Here is a 21,088-nt window from a genome sequence, read left to right on the forward strand (position 1 = left end):
TAATTTGAATAACTAAATAAAGTTAATATAAAAATAATGTTAATTTTGAATTGCACTTATAAATAAATAAGGGTCAACAAATGTAAAATGATAATGTCTCACAGTGATTATATTGATATCAGAAATCACTTGACAACGTTATCATTTTATCAGTGTGTCAACTACTAGCGCCACAAGCGAGCGCACACACGCAATAATCAGCGTACCGTAAACAATGGTACGTTTGTAGGTGTGTGTGGCTTGCTCGCTCGTTTGGTTGACAATCGCGATGTGATGTATCCTACATCATCGCATGCTGAGTTATATTTTAAACAAATTGTTTTAATTTTTATATTAGTTCCAACATTTATTTCTAAATGTTTTCTTTCGTTGTGGTTACGTTTCTGTGTTTTTATTTCTAAATATGTGTAATTTGCCGCCGAAGTTCCATTCAGTGTGTCGCCTTTGTTTATCATTCTGTGGCGATAATTGCAGTGATGTTAAACTTCCAATATTCGACCGTGATAAGGATAAATCACGACTTTCCGAGATGATAATGACATATTTGTCAATAATGGTAACTAATTTGAGTTGTTATATTGTTTGGGCAGTATAAACAGAACGTTTTTTTCGTGTGAAAGTTTAGCATAAGCGTAAGAGATTGTGGATACTGATAAGCGCCATTAACTTTCTCGCGGGTGTTGGGTATTTTCGCATTGTGATATCATATTACGGCCCACGCGTCGAGTAGTTTAGAGTATGACTAATGTCGTTCTTGGAAGTGATAGGCGAGGCGGGTGGCAGCATGTAGCGGCTCTATCAGTGCGTGCTGATAACAAAGGAGCGCACCGATTATTTTGACAACAAACCTTCTGTGGCCTTCTGTGCTAACATGCTTACTAAGCAATAAGCATATACCTTGTATCTTATACATATAATTAATGGACCCACTCTTTGCCTGACAACCCTGCTATTTTGAGAATCAATATTATCTAAATATAGCCCTACAGTTTATATGAGGGTAACTTGAATCACACTTTCTGTCCTATCGCAGACAACATTCATTTCATTTCATAACATATAAACTGGTTTGCAGATTTTTATTATTTGTTATCAGATTAGGCATTAATGAATCATCATCTATGATTGTAGTAAAAGGTCACTGGCCACATCATCTCTTAATGACGGGGATATTGTGAAACTAACACAGTTGACCGTGTGAATAATGTTTTAGGTATCACCAGAAGATATGCTGCCACAGGTGGTTTGTGGAAGTTGTGCACACAAGCTTGATGAGTTTCATACATTTAGAGAATTATCACATAAATCTGAGAGACTGTTGGAACAATTTGTACAGTATGCTAATTCATTATCAGGTCCAAAAGAGGTGGGTTTAATATAAAATTATTTATTTTTATTCATTTTATGTTATAGATACAACAAATTCTACACTAAAATATTACTTGCTATAATGACTTTGGAAAAAAAATTTTTTTTATTTACATAATGTTGATGATTATTATTTTTAAGCAAAACTGGTATCATCATTGATGTTGATGTAGTGTATTGGTTGAGTCCTTATATTCTTCTTATAGAATGCCTTCACTACATTTACTAAAAGTCCACATATGATTCCAATGCCCACAACAGATGCTACACCCACTATGCTCCATAATATATGTTTTGGTTTTAAACTGGAGAATGAAAATCCTTTCTTTGTTGTGAATGTAGTGTCGAAAGCAGGACAGAATGACATAGTTATATTAGTTATGAAGGCCCCACTCAGTCTCATTGGGGCAGCACAGCTAAAAATAAATAATATTTAAATACAATTTACATGGCAAAGTATAAGTTATAATGTAATTCTTTCAAATATAAGAACTATTAATCTCAGATCTATAAATACTTTCATAAAACAGGTGATTCATATATTCTATAATGTGCTTACTAAGGTATTTCCCCTGGCTTAAACTTGGAACCGGCTCCTTGTTTTGTAACAATATTGGCAAGGTCACAATTACAAAGCCAATTGTTACCAGACATTCCTAGTACTTCAAGTTTGTCCCAGGGTAGTAAATCTGTCGATAGCTCACTTAAGTTGTTGTCATCAAGATACACCTGTTGGAATAATTTATAAATTAAAATTAGTGATGAATCTATTCGTACTTAAATATGTTAATATTTATATTATTACATAATATAAATAAATAGAATACTCGGAAGTATATTCAAATGGTGGGTGGCTTCTAAAAAATGTGGATTTTATGTTTCTCTAAATCAAATCTTTTCATAACACACTTAAATGTGGTACAAAGTCAACTTTAAGAAAATATTTATATTCAAAATTGACCAACTATTTATTATTTATGCAATATTAGTTTCCACCATTTCACAGATTATAATGGAAGGTTCAAAACAGAGTAATTAGTCACTAGGTTCTCTCTGCCCATCACATAATATGGGTAATTTGTAAAATATCCAGTACGAATCACCATACCAAAATATAAAAAAATATGATAAATTGTGCAATTGGCTGTTATCAAAACATGTAAAGTGATTGATCAGCTGACCCAGTTGCTTTCTTGTCAAGTCAGTATATATAACTGGGCCAGATTTAAACAAACATTTTTGACTTGTGTATTTTGATATGTCCTAAATTTTTACAGAAGAATCTTTACACAGCTAGATGAATTGCAATACGCATAAACATAATTATTAATTAATATAATACGCTAACGAAGTTACACAGCTGTTTATGAGTTCAGATCCAAGCGTGATATAATATTTTTAATAAAAATACTTTCGCGACCATAGTGGCGCAGTGGAGCAACGCCTAAAAATAAACGCGACGGTTATAGGTTCGATTTTGATTTGTAGGTGTTAACTATTTTCATTCCCTGCTCTGCTAAGGATGGAGGGCCTTAGAACTATTATAGATTTTATAAAATGTCGGATATTCAAGTCTACCACCATCATATTTTTGACAAAATGTAAGAAAATAACTCTAGCGTACCTTACAGAAAATATTTACACATTTTATAGTAAATACATATGTATGGTATCTAAGCAGTTCCAAGTAATTTACTATCAACTTACTTAATTAAATAGTAATTGAGTTAAAGGAAAATTGTAGTTTGTGATAACAGTCAAGAATAATTGTCGCATAGGTGTGTATAATATAAACAAAAAAAAATAAAATCATTGTTTTTTGTTCTATTTTTGTTGTTGTTTGTTGTTTTTGGCTTATACGTTTTTAAATGCTACCAATATTCTTTTTCTTATATGTATAGCTTCCATGTAAGGACACCGATCCGTCGCGATTTTATTATAAGTACGTTAATAGAAATTTCATTAAACAAAATCGTTTTCCACTTTTTGAAAGTCATTCTCTTGTAGTTATTTATTTCGAAAATATACAGATCTAAGTATATATGTATGATTCTGATTTTTTAATGCAATTTTTTGATATTTGCTATTTATTCTTGCTATGATAACGCTCCTTTAAATTGTTTATTTTTATTAACCGACTTCAAAAAGAAGGAAATTATCAATTCGACTGTATTTTTTTTTATTATTTTTTTTGAGCCATTACGAAAATATTCCATTTTGCCTAATGCCTAATCTCAATATTTTATTCTATATATTAGTTACGATTGTAACAAATCCTATGTTAGGACTTTATTGAACTTAAGTTTTTGGTGAAAGGATTTGTTTACGTTCACATCCCGTACCAAGGACAAGTTTACGTTAGAATTACGTCTATACAAAACGTATGGACCATATGTTAAACTATGGTGTCCATATTTTTTTATTTTATGAGTTTGCTTTGTTATTGATATTTTTATGCCATTTTAAAAAAATGAACCTTCTTTTTTAAAGAAAATGTCATTTAAAATGATATATAGGTTCAATGAAAGACCAGAAAAGAGGCCACTCATGGCGCAAGAGCCCACGCGTGTGACTGTAAAAACGACAGGTTGTGGGTTCAATTTCCACTTGAGTTACGTCGAAATTAGGCGCGGCGTTGTTTTCCGCCATTCGACATGCAATGCTACCAGAATTGCGAAAAAGCGGAATGTCTTAACACTGATATCCCTCTGCCTACCCCGCTACAGTGTGAAACTGAAAAAAAAAAGATAAACGATACTTATTCATTAGAGTAGACTGTCATACAGGCAGGCCACGATTATAAACAGTTGCTTACCAACAAAATAACAAACATAAATTTTAAGACTAATACAATTTTCCATATTTGTTTACCTCCTTCAATGTCCATTTATCTTTTATTCCTCTGAAAGCGTTATGGCTGATATATCTAAGGTTGCGATTGTGGCACAAGTGCAACACCCGAAGGCTCTTCAGCGGTGTAAACGTGCTCCGCTTCACTTCCTCCAAGTAATCATTTTCGCCTAGTTCTAACTCGACGAGATTTGTTAAACCTTAAAATATTGAAATATTTATAATAGATATCATTAGTAAAATTTATACATAATCTATTAATATTTTTTTGTGCTAATTGAATATGATGTTATCTTGAGACCAGTCTCAGGGGCTTAAGCGTGGGCAGTGGGTTCGATTTCCACTCCAGGAAATGGAATAACTTATATTTTTATTTCCTCGAAGCAAAAACTACGACGAGCCCCACCACTCAACGAGTGATGACTCCAGAATTCGGCGGAAAATGCCTTAGTGGGGACGAAATGTCTTAATACTAGGTTCCCAGGTTCCTTCTACCTACCTTACTATATCTGGAATATAGTGTAATGATAAAAAAATGTTCTTATGTATAATTTCATATAAAAACGTTGAGAACCTATTTACATAATAAGTACGTATTTGTAGTAATTAGAAGATTAAAGGGCACGATTGTAATCATCTAATATATATTTTTTATCGTAGCTGATGTGACAGCTTTAATCTATTATAATATATTACCGGAGTTCTTGTTCTTATCATAAATAACAATAATAATACGGTAGAACTGATTGTTTATTATTATTTTAACAAGGTAAAGGGAAAACCCGGGAAACTATTATGTTAAGACACTCTGTTCCCATTAAGACATATCCGTTCCTCATTTTCCGCCGAATTCTGGAAGTGTTGAGTGGCAGAACTCAACGTCGCGTTTTGCCTTGACGCCAGTCCGAAGAATATTAAATAATATATGTATATGAAAAGAATGGGAATCGAACCTATACGCTTGTGCTCCTGCGCCAACATCTGGCCTCGAGCAACTATTGAACTGATATTTTAACATTATTTCAAATAGATTATAATAATATAATTTTCTATGTATACATAATTAATATGATAAAATATCAATTCGTAATCACAGAATCGATTAACTTTACGCTTTTTAAAATGTACATAATATGTGTTGAAATAGGTAAAAGCAGATCTTAAGAAAATAGAAAGCATTGATTAATATGAAAATTTTAATATATTTATGTAATGAGTATCAAAACTCCAAAACAACTTGTTACGTCGCCATTTGACTAGTCATCGGATATTAGAGAAGTACGTGCCTTTATTACTTTCACCGTAACCAATTGACGTCGATATCATGTAAAATTATAATATAAATTAGATTAATAAACAATAGCTTCACGCTGTATCCCGCATACAGCAGGGTAGGCAGAGGGAACATAGTGTTGAGACACTCCGATCCCCATGTTCCGTTGTTGTTTTTAAGATTCAGGCAGTGTGGGATACCCACACATAGCAGGGTAGGCAGAAGGAACCTAGTGTTCCCCACTTTTCGCCGAATTTTAGAGACATTGCGTGAGGCAGACTACTAGAGCGAGGAAATATTAAATATTTCATTTCCTCGAGTGGGAATCGAACCCACAATCTGTTGCATATACAGTCGCACCACGACTGAGGCTAACACCTCTCTTATAAAATTATGACTGAGACCTGTGATAGTTTCTAAACTTACATCTACATATTACATGTGCTTGCGAGATGAAGTGTAAATAGAAAGCCATATCCCAGGAGCACGGGTTCAAATTCTTTTAAAATAAATGTAAGTCGTGATTATTATGGAGAAAATGGTCAATATAGTACTAAAATTTACCTATAAAACTGTCATCGTCCAGTTCAACTATAGGGTTGTTATTGAAAGTCAGGTACTGTAACGTGCTGCCTACAAGACTTAGGCTCTCTGGCACTGTGATGAATTGATTTCCCGATAGGTCAATTTGTTTTAACTTCACTAGTCCTCTAAAAGCATCGATGGGGATTGTGTCAATCTCGGTCTTTGCCAAATCCAGGACCTGTAAACCAAGAAATATTAAAAAAAATTGATTTGAATTTTGATAATGAATTTAAGATTTGAGGCAGTCATGGCAAGGCCACAAAGTATGACACGACAGATTGTGGATTTCGATTCCCACTCGAGAAAGTGAAATATTTATATATATATATATATATATATATATATATATATATATATATTAATATTTATATATTGGGGTCGAAGCAAAGCGCACGCGATGCCTCCCGAATTCAGCGGAAAATGGGAACGGAGTGTCGTAACACTAGGTTCCCTCTACCGATCCTACTGTGTGCGTAACACAGCGAGAAGCTGAAAAAAACTTAAATTTGCTTACCTCCAATTTAGTTGCACTCGATAGGGCAAGAATGGTAACATGGTCGAGTATTTCTATAGGATTATTGTTCAAATAGAGACGTGTCAAGTTTGGTGTGTACTGGAATAAGTTCTTGTCAAGTGAATGTATACGATTTAGTCCTAAATTTAATGTTTCCAACGCAATGCTGCTGTAAACGCCATTTTTGTATGGACCCTGAAATATTTCGCTTCTGAGCACATCTCCTGAAATTTAATAATATTGTAGAATTATTACATGTACCTAATAGGTAGAGGATAACGATTTAGTGTTTGTGTCAAGTTAGGCAGTCTGCTTTCCAATTACCTATATACAGAAGGTTAATATTAAAAGATATTGGCATTCATAATCACAGTGGGACGTTCGAATGTTGATAATGTATGCAAGATACGTAAAAATCATGAAGGAGGTAGACAACAATTATCTTTGGATATCTAGATTTGTATTGAATTATATAGATATTTTTTGTTAGTTTCACGCTATATTCCGTATTTTAAACAATCCTCTATTCTCCGCTTTTAGCACAAAATCGAGGCACTGCTTGTTGAGTGGCGGTAAACAACTCAGCACTTGTTTTTACCACCTGCAAATTGATTGAATAAATGCGCTTACAGTCATGGGACCATTCAATATTATGTTTATATATAACATATAATAATAACATACATATATAGACACATAAAATCCTTTAACTCATGTCGCCGGTCGAAGTAAGGGGATCTGTTATAAATATAGGGATGGACATGGTAACAAATATCATTAAAATTGTATGACATTTGCCTTACCACGTCTGAAACATTGTAAGATATTATTATTATTATTACAAAGAATTGCTTTTATCATATGCCTCGATTAATTATTAGAAAAATGTCTGTATGTGAAAAATAGTAAAGCACGTAGTAATACTATTTGTATTGTAAAATACGTTTTTTAGAAACGTATAAAATATATTATACGTATATATATATATTAAATAGACACTTTTAACATTTTTAAAGTGTTTTTCGACGCTTAGGAAAGAAAAATACGCGTTTAGTTTTGTGTATAGATCCTCCATCCTCTTGGATGGTTATCAAAAGGCGCGGGTACAAATCCCACTAGATCCAAATTTTTATACATCTCTAAACACGTATTTTTCTTTCTTAAGCTTGGAATAATTCTAAAATGTTATAAATACTTGTACTGTACTTGTAATTTAGTGTTTTTTTTTGTTTTTTTTAAGAACACACGATGCAAGCATTGCGTAAAATATAAATAATAACACCTTATACATAGCACTTAACCTTATCTAATAATTATTTATGATAAGAATTACCCGCTAGACGATTATTACTCAGATCCAAGTACACTAGGCGGTTTATATTTTTAAATGCATCGTCCTCTATTTGAGTAATTTTGTTTGATTTGAAGTTGATAGCGACTTTATTTCCTGGCACTTTGTCTAATTGTGTGACATTTGTAATGCTATTGTTATAGAAAGTAATCAGCACATTTCCCCCTGAAATAAACAAATAAATTAAAACTTATTTAAATCTATTCATACATACATATACATCAGCTTCACGCTGTATCCCGCACACAGCAGGGTTGGCAGAGGGAACTTAGTGTTAAGACACTCCGTTCTCCACTTTCTGCCGAATTCTGGAGGGATTCCGTGTTGAGTGACAGAACTCAACGCTGCGCTTTGCCTTGACACCAGAGCGAAGAAATAGAAATATAAACGTAAATAAATATTTCACATCGAGTGGGGTAGATCTATTCAAATTCTAAAATATTCTTATCTATACATAATACAATATAGCATTCAGATAAATATTAAGCTTTAAAAAAACGTTTAGTCTGTGTCCTGGACACAGCAGGTTGCAGGTGCCAGGTAGGCAGAGTTAAGATACTTTGTTCCCAATCTACCGCTAAATTCTGGAGGCCGAAGAAAGTTTATTTCCTTGAGTGGGGATTGAACCCAAAACCAGAAGCGTTTACAGTTACGCACTTGTGCTCCTACGCCGCGACTGCCCTCACATTAAGCGTGTATTTTATTAACAATTTATCGAAAGAATTTATTTATTTACGATTGTACGGGTACACGGTACATACACGTTTAGTTAAGGAAAAAATAATGCATAATTTTGTAGAAGCGTGACCTGCGTTTTCATTTACAAATATAAATACCAAAAATATATTGTTAGTATTATCACATATGGTATTATCACATAATATTGATAGTGTTTCAGTTTGTGATATAATATTTTGCAATAAAATATACATTTTAATATTTTTTGTTTTAACTGTATAATATTAACACTAGATCTTTAATATCTCAAATTACATTTAATTTAAATTATTTTCTAAAAACACTAAAGATAATAACGGAAAATATTTACTCAATTATTCCACGACATTGTAGCACGTGCAGGTGTCAACCTACTTAATGAGCTATTATTAAGATAAATTTAATATTGTACGTACGCAACAAGACTTACCTTTGTCTGTGAGTTTATTTATTTTCTCTGGCCAGGCGGGTATACTCTCTATATTCCGCCTCGAACAGTTCAATGTAAGATTATTGCCATCTTGTATGAAAATATCACATTGGCCGTTCTTCACCTCGTCTTGAGCGTGACTCGCGGTAACTAGGGCACATAATATCACAAACACCTAGAACAAAGACACACCATAACTTATATAATCACAGGATAGTACGCAGGCTGATGCCGTCCAGGTCTCAGTCCACGCAAGGATTAGCTGAGCACGATTCTAGTACACTACTCACTCCACGTACGTCGCGTAGAAAGTACATCTTCCTCGAAATTAGAAAGGATACTGCTCGAATACCTTCCGATAAAGATGCAATACTATCTTATCAGCCTCTCGGCGCGATATCACGAAGTGTCATCAAATGAGCGAGCACCTCATTGGTTAATGTGTGTTTCTATTATCTCTCTATTAATATCGAGCAGCCTTTGTTCAAACATTGTCACTTTATTTTTAGGATATCCTGAACATAACGGCGGACAAATTAGAGGAAATAATCAGGCCGCTGAACGATAACGAGTACGACGACGTCAACAAACACAAGTATGCCGAAATAGGGTCCCCCGACTCCACGGAGGAGATGAAGAACCTGGAGAGCCGGCAGGCGGCGGTCACACTGCTTCAGATCAAAAACTACGACCCGTCTAAATACGTCGTGAAGACGGAGGAAAGTCCTCACATAATGTTCAACAGCGGGCCGAGTTTACCGCCTTCGGACAGAGCGAGAGAGGTTATGCATTGCAATGCCGTCATCGATATTATAAGCAAGGCTGTCGCGGTCGCGCAGCGAGAAAACGAGGAATCTCACAACTTCCCGCCTAACTACGCCAGTGTCATTGACAGGACGCACGCCGCCGCGCAGGAGTACCCCGTGGACCAGTACACCGACCCCTACCCTGGCCACGAAGACCATGACAACAAGGAGATGGACCTCTCCCTCTACGGCACCATCAAGAACGAGGCCTTGGAGCACGCCGACCAGACGGGACCCTTCCTACACAGAACTCTGACGAGCAAGTCCTCCAGTTTCGCGGACGAGTACAAACAACACGTGTTTGGACGCACCTGTAATAAATCAAAACAGCCGAAAGATAACTCCGTATATGAAGAGTGCAGTCAGAGCAGTAGCGGCTCAGATCCGGACAGATTGCAGATGGACATTTCTGAAGTGTCGCAGGTGATTTTTTTTCTATGTACACATTTATTATAATTAAATAAAACAATCAGCAGGAGGGTAGGTCGAGGGAACTAGTGTTAAGACACTCCGTTCCTTCCTTTTATTATTTATTATAATTACTTCACTTATAAAAGGTATAAATGCAACAATCGAAGATATTTATTCTCAAGTCTAATTTCTTCCGGGTTCTAAAGAATATATTGACGTAAAGCTTCATTGTCGTAAATCTAATGTTGTGATGCTAATGAGAACGAAAAAATATGCAAACAACCAAAATCATGACTGATATTGTCAATAATTATTTTGTTTATTTGTGTTTTTTACGTGTAAAGTTGGTTAAACTTATTACCACTGACGAAAAGTAATAAGTTATGTCACTAAGACCGTATATGGAGTCAGGTTCTATATGGTTATGGCTCCAGTATAATTTATCCGAATAAAATTTGTATAACTGAATATTATGTATGTGGGTTCGATTCCCACTCGAGGGAGTGAAGTATTTATGTACGTTTATATTTTCATTTCTTCGCTCAGGTGTGGAGGCAAAGCGCGAATTTGAGTTCTGCCCCTCAACACGCAATGCCTCCAGAATTCGGCAGAAAGTGGGGAACAGAGTGTGTTAACACTAGGTTCCCTCTGCCTACCCTGCTGTTTGCGGGATACAGCGTGAAGCTGATTTATTTATTTATTTTATTTACGTATGACAAAGATGTACAAGGTTTTAAGATGAACATTTTATTGCATGTTTTTTTATTATTTCCTGTTAGGAATAGAATTATAAGTGAATCATATCAATGACACCTAAACAAGGTAATTTGATAAGCTATTGAATTTAAGTATATTCTGTTGTTTATGAATTAATATATCTTTTTATTAAAAAAAGAAATAAGTTATAAAATAATTGTTTTTGAACTTAAAGAATAGATAAGAAGAAGTAATATAATAGATTATTTATTGCTATATTAATATTTGCTTTGATGTATTCATTTTTCAGTACACACCTGAATATGCAAACGTTCTAACACAATAGCATCCACTAAATAACGTAGCTATATTTTAAAATAATATTGATTAAACATTTTTATTTATAAAACCATAATTTATTTTTAATTCTTCAATAATTAATTCAGATATATCAATATTTATTTTCAATAAAATTACTATATTTATAGGACGATCCTGAAGAAACTCAATCTGTGCCATCGGCACAGTCGTCTCCAAAACCACCACACGAAAATGAAGGTGACAAGGAATCCTTATGGCAAGCACTTCATAGGCAAAACGGTAATTGTATTTTTTTTATATTGAATCATTTTTCGATGGTCGTGAGTTCGATCCCCACTTGGAATATTTTTATATTAATAATATTTTCACTTCCTCACTCTAGTAACTAGGCAAAAATTGGTCATTGGTCTTAATGGGAACGAAGTGTTTTACCGCTAGGTTTCCAGGTTCCTTCCGCCTATCCTTCTGTGTGCGGGATAAAACGTGAAACTAAAAAAATATGTTATTCCTATCAAAATTGAAAATTTCAATAGTAATTTTCCTTAAGACTAGACTACTACGAATATATAAAACAATCCTTAAAAAAAACAAAGTATTACTCTCTTACAAAATATTATTTGTACTTTAGTACGTTTCAGTTATTGAAATTACTAGAACTATGAGACTACAACTTTTATCTCGAGTGCATATTGCACTTGAACAAATATAATACAATATTGTTTTATACACTTCTACACAGAAATATATTATTTTTTCTATTGTCTAATTTTTTTACACGTTTCACGCTTTATCTCACACACAGAAGGGTAGGGTAGGTGTTGAATGTTTTGAGCCATTTCGAGGCATTGCAATTGTATGGCGGAATTGAGTGGCAGAACACCAAAGCCGAGCTTTTGCCTTGGTGCCAGAGCGAAGTAATGAAAATATTAATAAATATTGATTAATTACGTTAAGCTTAACGTTAATCCAACCCACAACCGTCGCGTTACAATCACACCCTCAGTATATTTTGCCAATAGTTTATTTGAGATAAACATGAAGATATATTGTGCAGGTCGCGGCGGTGAAGCTACACAGCTATTGCGAAGACTAATAAACAGCAAACACCTCGGCATGACGGTGTCCCCGCTCCGGGGGGCCACGTCGCCGCTGCCGACGACGCCCGTGCTGCCCAATGGTGCTGTTTCACCGGTAAGATTGTTTTTTGTAGTAAAAAATATTTAAAGATGCGCAGCACCCCAATTATACGTAGGGTTAAAGGTTTAAACTGTGCAATTACGAGATCCAAACACCTCTCTCTATTTTCTTTGCCCTGGTGTTGAGGATAAACGCGGCGTTGGGTTCCACCACTCAACACGCAGTCTTAACTTTAAGTTTTGTCTGTCTACTCTGCTTTGTGCGGGATACAGCGTCAGGCTAAAAAAACGTCACCCCATTGCTTCACCATGACTAATCTTACATGACATTAAAAAACAAATAATTAACCTGCAACGATACTTAAAAGTCGTTTATATTGACACGAATATTGGAAGTGAATATTTCATTACATAATAAATACGCGATGTGAATATTAATTAAAAACATTTTACTACTAACGTTTGTTTTGTTCGTTCGTGTTAGTTACCTGACGGTGTCGAGGTAAATAGTATTTATTTCCTTCAATTACTTTCGAGGCCTAGTAATTATGCATATTGGTTAAGTTTATTATCCTCTCGTCGGTCGTAGGTTCTACGTCAGACGCTGCCTTGTTTACTATTCTATAGTCGAGCAGCCGTCACTCGTGACTGACACAACATTATATTTATTTGTATTGCGGAAGTTATACGTTTGTTGTACGTTTTTATCATTATATTTTATTATTTATTTATGTTTTATTTACTCTATGTCTTTTATTTATCGTTTACATGTATATTCTTCAAATTTTATTATTTTAAAGATGAAATTGTCGTTTGAAATATTATTGTAACGTGATCTATAAATTATCATGAAAATAAATTTGTTTATTTCAGACCAAAAGTAATTATTTATTTTCAATGATCTCTTTTATTTGGTTATTTATATTACAAATAAAATATTAATAATGTATAATATAAAAAAACAATACATTTAAATATTTAAGTAATAATTCTAGTAGCTCTGCTCTCCCAATTTCCGCTTATTTTTTAGATATTGCGTGTTAAGTGACGGAAAATTTAAATATTTAAAATACACTCGAGTGCGAATCGAATCCACAACCATCACACTTACAGTCAAACATTTTCACATTAAACCAGAGATCCGTTATGTCATTTTAGTGAAAATAATAATAGAAATCTAACAATGACATCAACACTCCAGTCGTCTTGTTCGCATTTATAGAAATGCGCAATAAATACTATGAGTCTACTATAATAATAGCTGATAAGAGTGCTGCGATGGTAAAGCCTGACTATCTCTTTATTAATTCTAGTATTTGAGTTATATTTTATGCAAATTGCAATTCATTGTTACAAACAAAATATTATTTGCTTGTAGTTTTAGTAAATGATTTTTGGTATAAACAATTTAATTTATCGGTAAACTTGTTTAATTTAGGCTTCACGCTGTATCCCGTGTATAGTAGGTTAAATAGAGGGAAACTAGTGTTATGACACTCCGTTTCACACTTTCCGCCGAATTTTCGATCATTGTATGTTGAGTGGTGGAACACAATGCCGCCTTGGTATCTAAACGATGAAATTAAAATATTAATAAACTAGCGGATGCGCGCAGCTTCGCTTGCGTATTTGGGAGTGAATTCTAATAACCCATGAAACATGTGTTCAATGGAATATTTTTAAGAGTCTAAATTTCAAATTTTATAAAAATCGGTGGCGATTTAATGATTTTTCCATACAAACTTTCAACCCCTTATTTGCACCCTTAGGGGGTGAATTCTAGAAAACGATGAAACACGTGTTCAATTAAATACTTTTAAAAATCTAAATTTCAAATTTTATAAAAATCGGTGCCGATTAAAATTTTTTTCCATACAAACTTTGAACCTCTATTTCAGCCCTTTAGGGTTAAAATTTTTCAAAATCCCTTCTTATTGGATGTCCAGATTACAAAAGTAAACATCTGTGCAAATTTCACGTTTCTACGCACAGCGGTTACGGCTGTGCGTGCGTCTTACCTCAGTCAGTGAGGACAAGTCCTTTTATATATTTATAGATAATAGTTCTTTCCCCCCGACTAGGAACAAATGTTCCGTTACAGTCTCTAAAATAAAAAAAATCTTAATGAAATGCGTCTATAGTGAATGTTAATATTTTTACTGACTTTGTGACAAGCTAAATGATTAACTGACATTCTGGAATTAGAAAATTGTCACCTTAGTCACCGATTACGTTTTCGAGTACTATTAAATATATAGCTATTGCTAGAAGTATTGAATGTAAATAGTAAATAAAAATATAAATGTGTTTTTCAAATCTCAAATTTTCGGTATATTAGGAAATGTATCGTATATAGAGAAAACAACAGTTGAAAAATATATTAATTTCGCTTTCTTTTGTATATGTTTATTCGTAGCGAAGTAATTAAGGAAAAGCATTTTGAGAATATTTTTCGAAATCTTTATCCGTAAAGCAGTCGAAATGTTTATCTTGACAAACGCAAACTTTTTCACATAAATTGAAAGCTATAATGTAAAAATTATGTTTTTATGAAACAATCGTCATATATACAGTCAGACACCGTCCCACTACGCAACAATGGACTGGATGAACGGTTTTAGATTATAATAGTAATTTGTCTTGTTTCAGAACGGTGAATGGTCAAACTCGATACGCGGTAGCAGCGGTGGAACGCTGCCGCCGGGCGCGGGTGGCGGCGGGGGCGCAGGCACGGCGCGCAGGAAGCAGAGTTGCCCGGCGCGCGCGCAGCCGCTGCACGAGCCCGGCGTGTGGTCCGCCGCCCACGATGCTGTTGTTGTGGTATGATGTCGTCTTTGTTGATTAGGAGTATTTTTTTGAAATATCAGTTTTTTGTTTTTTTTTTTTAAGTTTATGATGTATCTCCCGTAAATAGTGTGATGGCAAGAAGAAACCAGAATGTGTTAAGACACTCTCGTTTCCACTGAATTTTGGAGATATTGTGTGTAGTAGCAAAACTTAGTTAAAATTTATGACTCTGGCGAAATTTTTATTCGCTACTTTGATTATATCGATTTTTTTAAAATTTGCTTTGACAAAAAGTTACCTAACTTGTTCATTCATTTTATTCTAACATACCATAATATATTAATTTTCCAGCAAGAAGTAACAGAAAGCGCATTAACAACTGGCACCACGGGAGCACCAGTAGCGGGAACGCCCATCACTCCCTCCACACGCAACGCGCCCCGCGTCGAGCTATCGTGCAGCAACTGCGGCACGCACACCACCACGATCTGGCGTCGCGACGCGCGCGGCGAGATGGTGTGCAACGCGTGCGGACTGTACTACAAGTTGCATGGGGTGCCGCGTCCAACGGCCATGCGGCGTGACACTATACATACCCGGCGTAGGCGGCCGCGGCACGATGGGAAACATGCTAGGAATAGTTAGTGTTTGATTAATTTAATTGTTTAGATTTGTTTTTTTTTTCAATTTTACCCATGTGGCGGAGTAGACAGAGAGAATCTGGGACCCCTAGAGTTAAGGCACTTTGGTTCCCTACTTTCCGCAGAACTTTGTTGAAGACATTGTAAGTTAAGTGCAGCATCAGTCTTACGTCACCTCCAGATTTTGGCGGAAAGTGCGAATCGGGTATATCTTAATAGGAACGTGTGTGTTTCAACACTGGTTCCCAGATGCACTCTGCCTGCCCTACTATGTGCAAGATACAGTGTGAAACTGTTTATAAAAACAAAAAAATAAAATAATGTAGTAAACAAAGTAGTAGTATATAACCATTTCTAATGAAACAAAATTAACAATTCCAGAGTCGCGTCGCGGTGGCGGGGGCGGCGCGGGCGGTGAGGCGGGCGTAGCGGGCGGTGGCGAGGCGGGCGCGGGAGGCGAGGCGGGCGCGGAAGAGGCGGTGCTGGCGGCGCTGCGGCGACAGTTGCAGCCGCACCTGCTGGCCGCGTTGCACGCGCACTCGCCGCACGCGCACTCACCACAGGTTAGCTTTGTTTTTTTTTTCCCGCTCCCGCTTATAGTAGGGTAGACAAGAGAACCTTATCTGGTATTAAATTCACTGTGTTGCCTATTTCTTGCTTGATTGCACTATGTCTACCAGGTGGGGGAAAATGAAATTGTCAGACACTGATTTATAAATATCTTACAATGTAATCATTTTGGGTGTTGAATAATCTTCTCAAACGAAAAACAAACTGTTAGACTAGGGAAGACTTAAAAATAAGTAATTCCGTTTTATACTCTTTCATTTACAGAACGTTGGGTTCCACATAAGCCACACTTGGTTGGTGGTAACAAATCGGAAAAATAGAAATATTTTCGATATAGACTATAAATTCTAATTCCATGAAATCCATCATACATTCATAATCAGATAAAAAAGATTAATAGATTCCGAAAATATATCTGAAATTTTTTATATGTTTTCTAAAAAAGATATTTTTCTTTTCTAAGTGTTATAACACTTTATTTATATATCATTTTTGTATATAAATGAAGTACATTTTCTAATATTCCCAGGTGGGCCGAAACATGCCGGAGTATGACGAGGCTCCCCTCAACTTAGTAGCGAGTCACGTCGCCGCCGAAGAGACACACTGACCGCACCTGTGATAGCACTTGATCGGTTAAAATAATAACACTTTCTCATATAATTTACCTTCAAGATTTTTTAGGATTAGATTTCTTACAGTAAAAAGTACCATATTCTCCTACTTAAAGAAGTTAGTTATTATTTTAATTGACGATCAAAAAATCAGGCACTGCCTATAAACGACAACTCTCGATATGTAAGCGTTATAAAGTATTCAAGAGCGTATCGATTATTCACGTAATAATTAATACGTATTTATAGCAACAACCTGTTATTTTACATGGAACTAATATTTAATAACTTTATTATTATAATTAATTAATTTCGTGTAATAATCTTTGTCTCTTGATGACTAAATTAATATAATGCTTGACGAGGGTCGTATGCAGCTCCATACAAATTTGAACCGCGTTTAATAACGGCCAGTTAAATACCATAGATAACGTTTCTTCCAAATAACGGTTATTTTAACGAGTACTTTTAAAGAATTTCACTAAATATATATTTAATAATTAAAATAACTAGTTCTCTTTTGAAGTATTCGTTGTTAAGCCCTAGTACTATACTCAATGAAACGTTTTAATATGTTTCTGATATAATTTTAAAGTATTAAAGATTTATAAATTGTAATAAGTTAAAATACCTCCATTTATAAAAGAAATTTAGATCCTTCGTTTTAAAAATATAAGTAAAAATAAATTTAAAAAACACCAAAACGGAATCTAAATTTAAGCGCAGAATATTTTTCTCTCCGACAGTATAATAATAGTTGTTGATATATTAATATATTTAAAAAATATATAACAATTAAAATATTTTTCTACTTCCTCTATATTTCAAACAAATTTGTCATTTTATTAGAGTAGCTAATATAAAAAAACACGTTTAAATTTAGATTCCTTTATTTTAAAAATCTCCATTACAGATCTGATTCAATAAATAATGTATTATAAGATGTTATTATAAATACGCAGGGCATTATGATATTTTAGAAGCGGCTTCAGTGCCTATAGGGTAGGTCGGTACCAATAAAAAAAAAGATTCGAATATTTTTCCCATACAATGTGATATACGAATGATGAATTATAATGAAAGTTGTGAATAAAATGTGAATATGTCTACGTTCGGTTTTGTCTGGTAATTATTATATATTATTATAATATTTGCAGTAGTATATGTCTCTGTGCGAACGCGACAACCTTGCCTTAATGCTCTCTTGTATTCGTGAAATTATATTAACGGTTACCTATAGCATGATGCGAGTATTCGTTTAGGTTTAGGTCAGTTTTAAGGTATTGTACATTTTTTTTATTAATTTTTATTTTTAACTTTAGTTTTTAAATGCGATTCGTAAAATTTATAGTTATTTATTTCCCAATTTCGGTCAGTATTTAAATGTAAGTATTTTTTTTTGTTCGTTTTCGATTCAGGCGGACGTTCATCGTTCGGTTGTAGAATCGAAGTTGGAAGCAATAATAAATGAGTCTCATATTATACAGAATGCGAGCGACGTCTTTGCGAATTTTTGTTAAATATAGTATTAAAAGTATACCTAGTTAGGAAACAAGAGCAATAATGTCAATTTTTTCTATGACACTTAATATTATAGACGGTGCGGTAGCGGTGCACATGTTGAATACTGCGCGATATCTTCATACTTAATGTACTTTTCGGTATTATTATTATATATAATAGATTAAATCGTGAAAGTATTAGCCTACAAAAGAATTTACACAATTTTATGAAGTGAAGAATCTCAGGACAAAATGTATTGTAGCGTTTGTGTCCTAAAGCAGTTCCACCGTGGCCAGTGTCATTTAGTTCTCGCCAATCGTCTGTCTCGAATCATTCGATCACCGTCCTTTACTTAACGTCTCTACTTAATTTTAGTATTAATTTATTTATTATATGAATCCCCCCCACGGGCCAGTAATTTTGTGCAGTCTTTGAGACATTGTGATATCTTTAGCTAGACCTTGCTTACTTGTGAGCGCTACTTCCGCTGCAGCTATTTTTTTTATATATATATCGTTAACGCTCGAATATTATTGTATTTTAAAGCTTTAAAAATTGAGATTATTTATCCTTTGATATTGGGATCACTGTAGTTACGATGCGGTCGCGCCGTACGCTGTCGGCGGCTCTTTACATTGACAATAAAACCTAAAATCTTTTAGCACGTAAAATACCTATACTTAACTTTTTGATAATCTATAAAACTTTGCTCTCTAAATAGTATATCTATTTCGGCTCTCTTTCTCTAATCTATGTAAAGATACATATATTAAGAAGGCATTATATTATACACAAGTATTAAACAGTTTGATGTTTATTTTGTAAATTAAATGATTTTTTTTATGTGTTTAGGATAATTAATAATTTTGGAGATTCATTCAGTGATCGTTATCTAGAAGGGGATTGCGACACGTCCTCCGCTAAGCATTGCTGCTCGCAGTAATGATACAGTATTATTTTTATTCTTTATTATTCTGTACATTTTTCTTAGTCGTATTACGTTTTTAGTTATATCTAGTTGATTGTTCAACTTGGGTCTTGGCAATTGGTCGAATCTCTCAAAAAAAAAATCACCTCATAGCTATATTTAGTGTTTATGTAGGTACCTTACACTTTGGTGGATACGTCAAAAATATACAGGAAATATGATGCGTCGCATTTGAATCATACTATACGGACGTATGATTATTTATTATTGATTTAGGTTTACGGTGTGGCGGTACGAACAATGTGTCTATATGAAGTTACTAATAAACAGGTTGTGTTGTGTGCTTACGTCTAACAAAGCATGTGTTTTGTGGTTTTGTTTCTCGTTTATACCGTCTGTTGCAGGTTGCAGGTAGGGCCTTGTTGGTTTTATTTCTGAAGGGTAGTCCTTGGATGAACGTGTCCCGATCATCCAATTGTAATACTATAATTGGATGAAAGTGTCTCAATCATCCAATTATAATACTCCAATTGGTGGTCTTAGTATTCGTAATTTTACCTGTTCAATTATGTAATAATATTTTAACTAGACTTCAACCTTCAACCGCAAGGACACTATATTTTGTAATGTTATAATTTATGCTGAAATATTGGCTTTGTATGATAAAAGTGAAATTCCACGTGAAAACATTGCGATAATAAGACTGACGGTCACTGTAAAGAAATAATGTCTCGTGTTTATTTTGTACGTAACTTTTATATTCCTCCGCAATGGAGATCGATATTATCGATGAGACGTTCTACTCGATATGTGATATGTGTTAGTGTGTGTTTCCGAAAAGCAATAATATTGTGATACGTAGTGGAGGAGAGCAATTTGTATGCACTATTCTGAACTTATTCTGCATTCTAAAGTGAATATTGTCAATTAAAAATAATAAAGCCGTGTCCACATTCACAACGGCTACAATCATGCATTACGGCCCGTATTTATGACTCGCTCTCAAGTCTGAAATACTGTTTTCATTTAGAAAACAGCATCTCAAGATCGATGTCAGACTTGGCACCGGTGTATAAATACGGGCCTAAATATGTTTATATTGCCGTGTTCGTACACGTTGTGTGTGGGACCGGCGCGAGAGATTCCATTTAAGTGTAGCCTTAAGCACTTCTCTCTGGTATAATATCGTTAAACTACGATTCCTTGTAAAATATAATAGTTTAAATGACTTCACTAAGCTTAAAGGACCATAAAAATCTGTTGATCGTTATTCCTCCAAATGATGTATACTCATTTCGACGTAAGTTTCAGCATAAATTATCCGCTAGTGGCGTTTGCGAGACGCCGGAATACTCATTGTGAAACATTCATTATTATTGTTGTATAGATGATAAATAATGTGACTTACGCAGGGATGGATACTTAAATTATTAAATTTTAACTGATATATTGGCTATGTAGTGAGTAGAATATTTTTTTACAAATAAAATATAGCAGCTAATTTTTTGTTGTATTTTTATTTATATTGTATTTATCCTTATTTTTGTTTATTGATATTTTGAAAACTATATATATAGATAGCGTTAC

At 34.3% G+C, this 21,088-nt stretch overlaps 2 protein-coding genes across 2 annotated transcripts; one reads left to right on the plus strand and one right to left on the minus strand.

The window, feature by feature from the left end:
- Window positions 1-55: 55 nt before the first annotated feature.
- On the plus strand, window positions 56-21,002 carry LOC146531324 (uncharacterized). Its single transcript, XM_085198131.1, has 9 exons — window positions 56-556; window positions 1,214-1,366; window positions 9,598-10,317; window positions 11,490-11,601; window positions 12,377-12,513; window positions 15,108-15,278; window positions 15,597-15,885; window positions 16,268-16,449; window positions 16,986-21,002. Exons 1-9 carry the CDS (start codon window positions 404-406, stop codon window positions 17,064-17,066), a joined length of 1,998 nt encoding a protein of 665 aa, XP_085054257.1. The 5' UTR covers window positions 56-403; the 3' UTR covers window positions 17,067-21,002.
- Window positions 1,372-9,533, minus strand: LOC146531325 (keratocan-like). Its single transcript, XM_085198132.1, has 8 exons — window positions 9,379-9,533; window positions 9,089-9,263; window positions 7,924-8,106; window positions 6,591-6,814; window positions 6,056-6,254; window positions 4,240-4,418; window positions 1,928-2,097; window positions 1,372-1,784 (listed from the first exon to the last, which is right to left on the minus strand). Exons 1-8 carry the CDS (start codon window positions 9,403-9,405, stop codon window positions 1,505-1,507), a joined length of 1,437 nt encoding a protein of 478 aa, XP_085054258.1. The 5' UTR covers window positions 9,406-9,533; the 3' UTR covers window positions 1,372-1,504.
- Window positions 21,003-21,088: the final 86 nt, after the last annotated feature.

This window comes from Heliconius melpomene, chromosome 15 (assembly GCF_056956725.1).
Source record: "Heliconius melpomene rosina isolate 202511_hmr_F chromosome 15, ASM5695672v1, whole genome shotgun sequence".
NCBI classification, from domain to species: domain Eukaryota; kingdom Metazoa; phylum Arthropoda; class Insecta; order Lepidoptera; family Nymphalidae; genus Heliconius; species Heliconius melpomene.

Coding starts and splice junctions, on each gene's coding strand:
- LOC146531325 (XM_085198132.1), bottom strand. CDS start 9,405: ATGTACTTTCTACGCGACGTACGTGGA. Junction 9,264..9,378: donor TTCTACGCGACGTACGTGGA/GTGAGTAGTGTA, acceptor TCTTTGTTCTAG/GTGTTTGTGATATTATGTGC. Junction 1,785..1,927: donor AAGCCAGGGGAAATACCTTA/GTAAGCACATTA, acceptor ATTTATTTTTAG/CTGTGCTGCCCCAATGAGAC.
- LOC146531324 (XM_085198131.1), top strand. CDS start 404: ATGTGTAATTTGCCGCCGAAGTTCCATTCAGTGTGTCGCCTTTGTTTA. Junction 1,367..9,597: donor CATTATCAGGTCCAAAAGAG/GTGGGTTTAATA, acceptor CTTTATTTTTAG/GATATCCTGAACATAACGGC. Junction 11,602..12,376: donor AGCACTTCATAGGCAAAACG/GTAATTGTATTT, acceptor TATATTGTGCAG/GTCGCGGCGGTGAAGCTACA.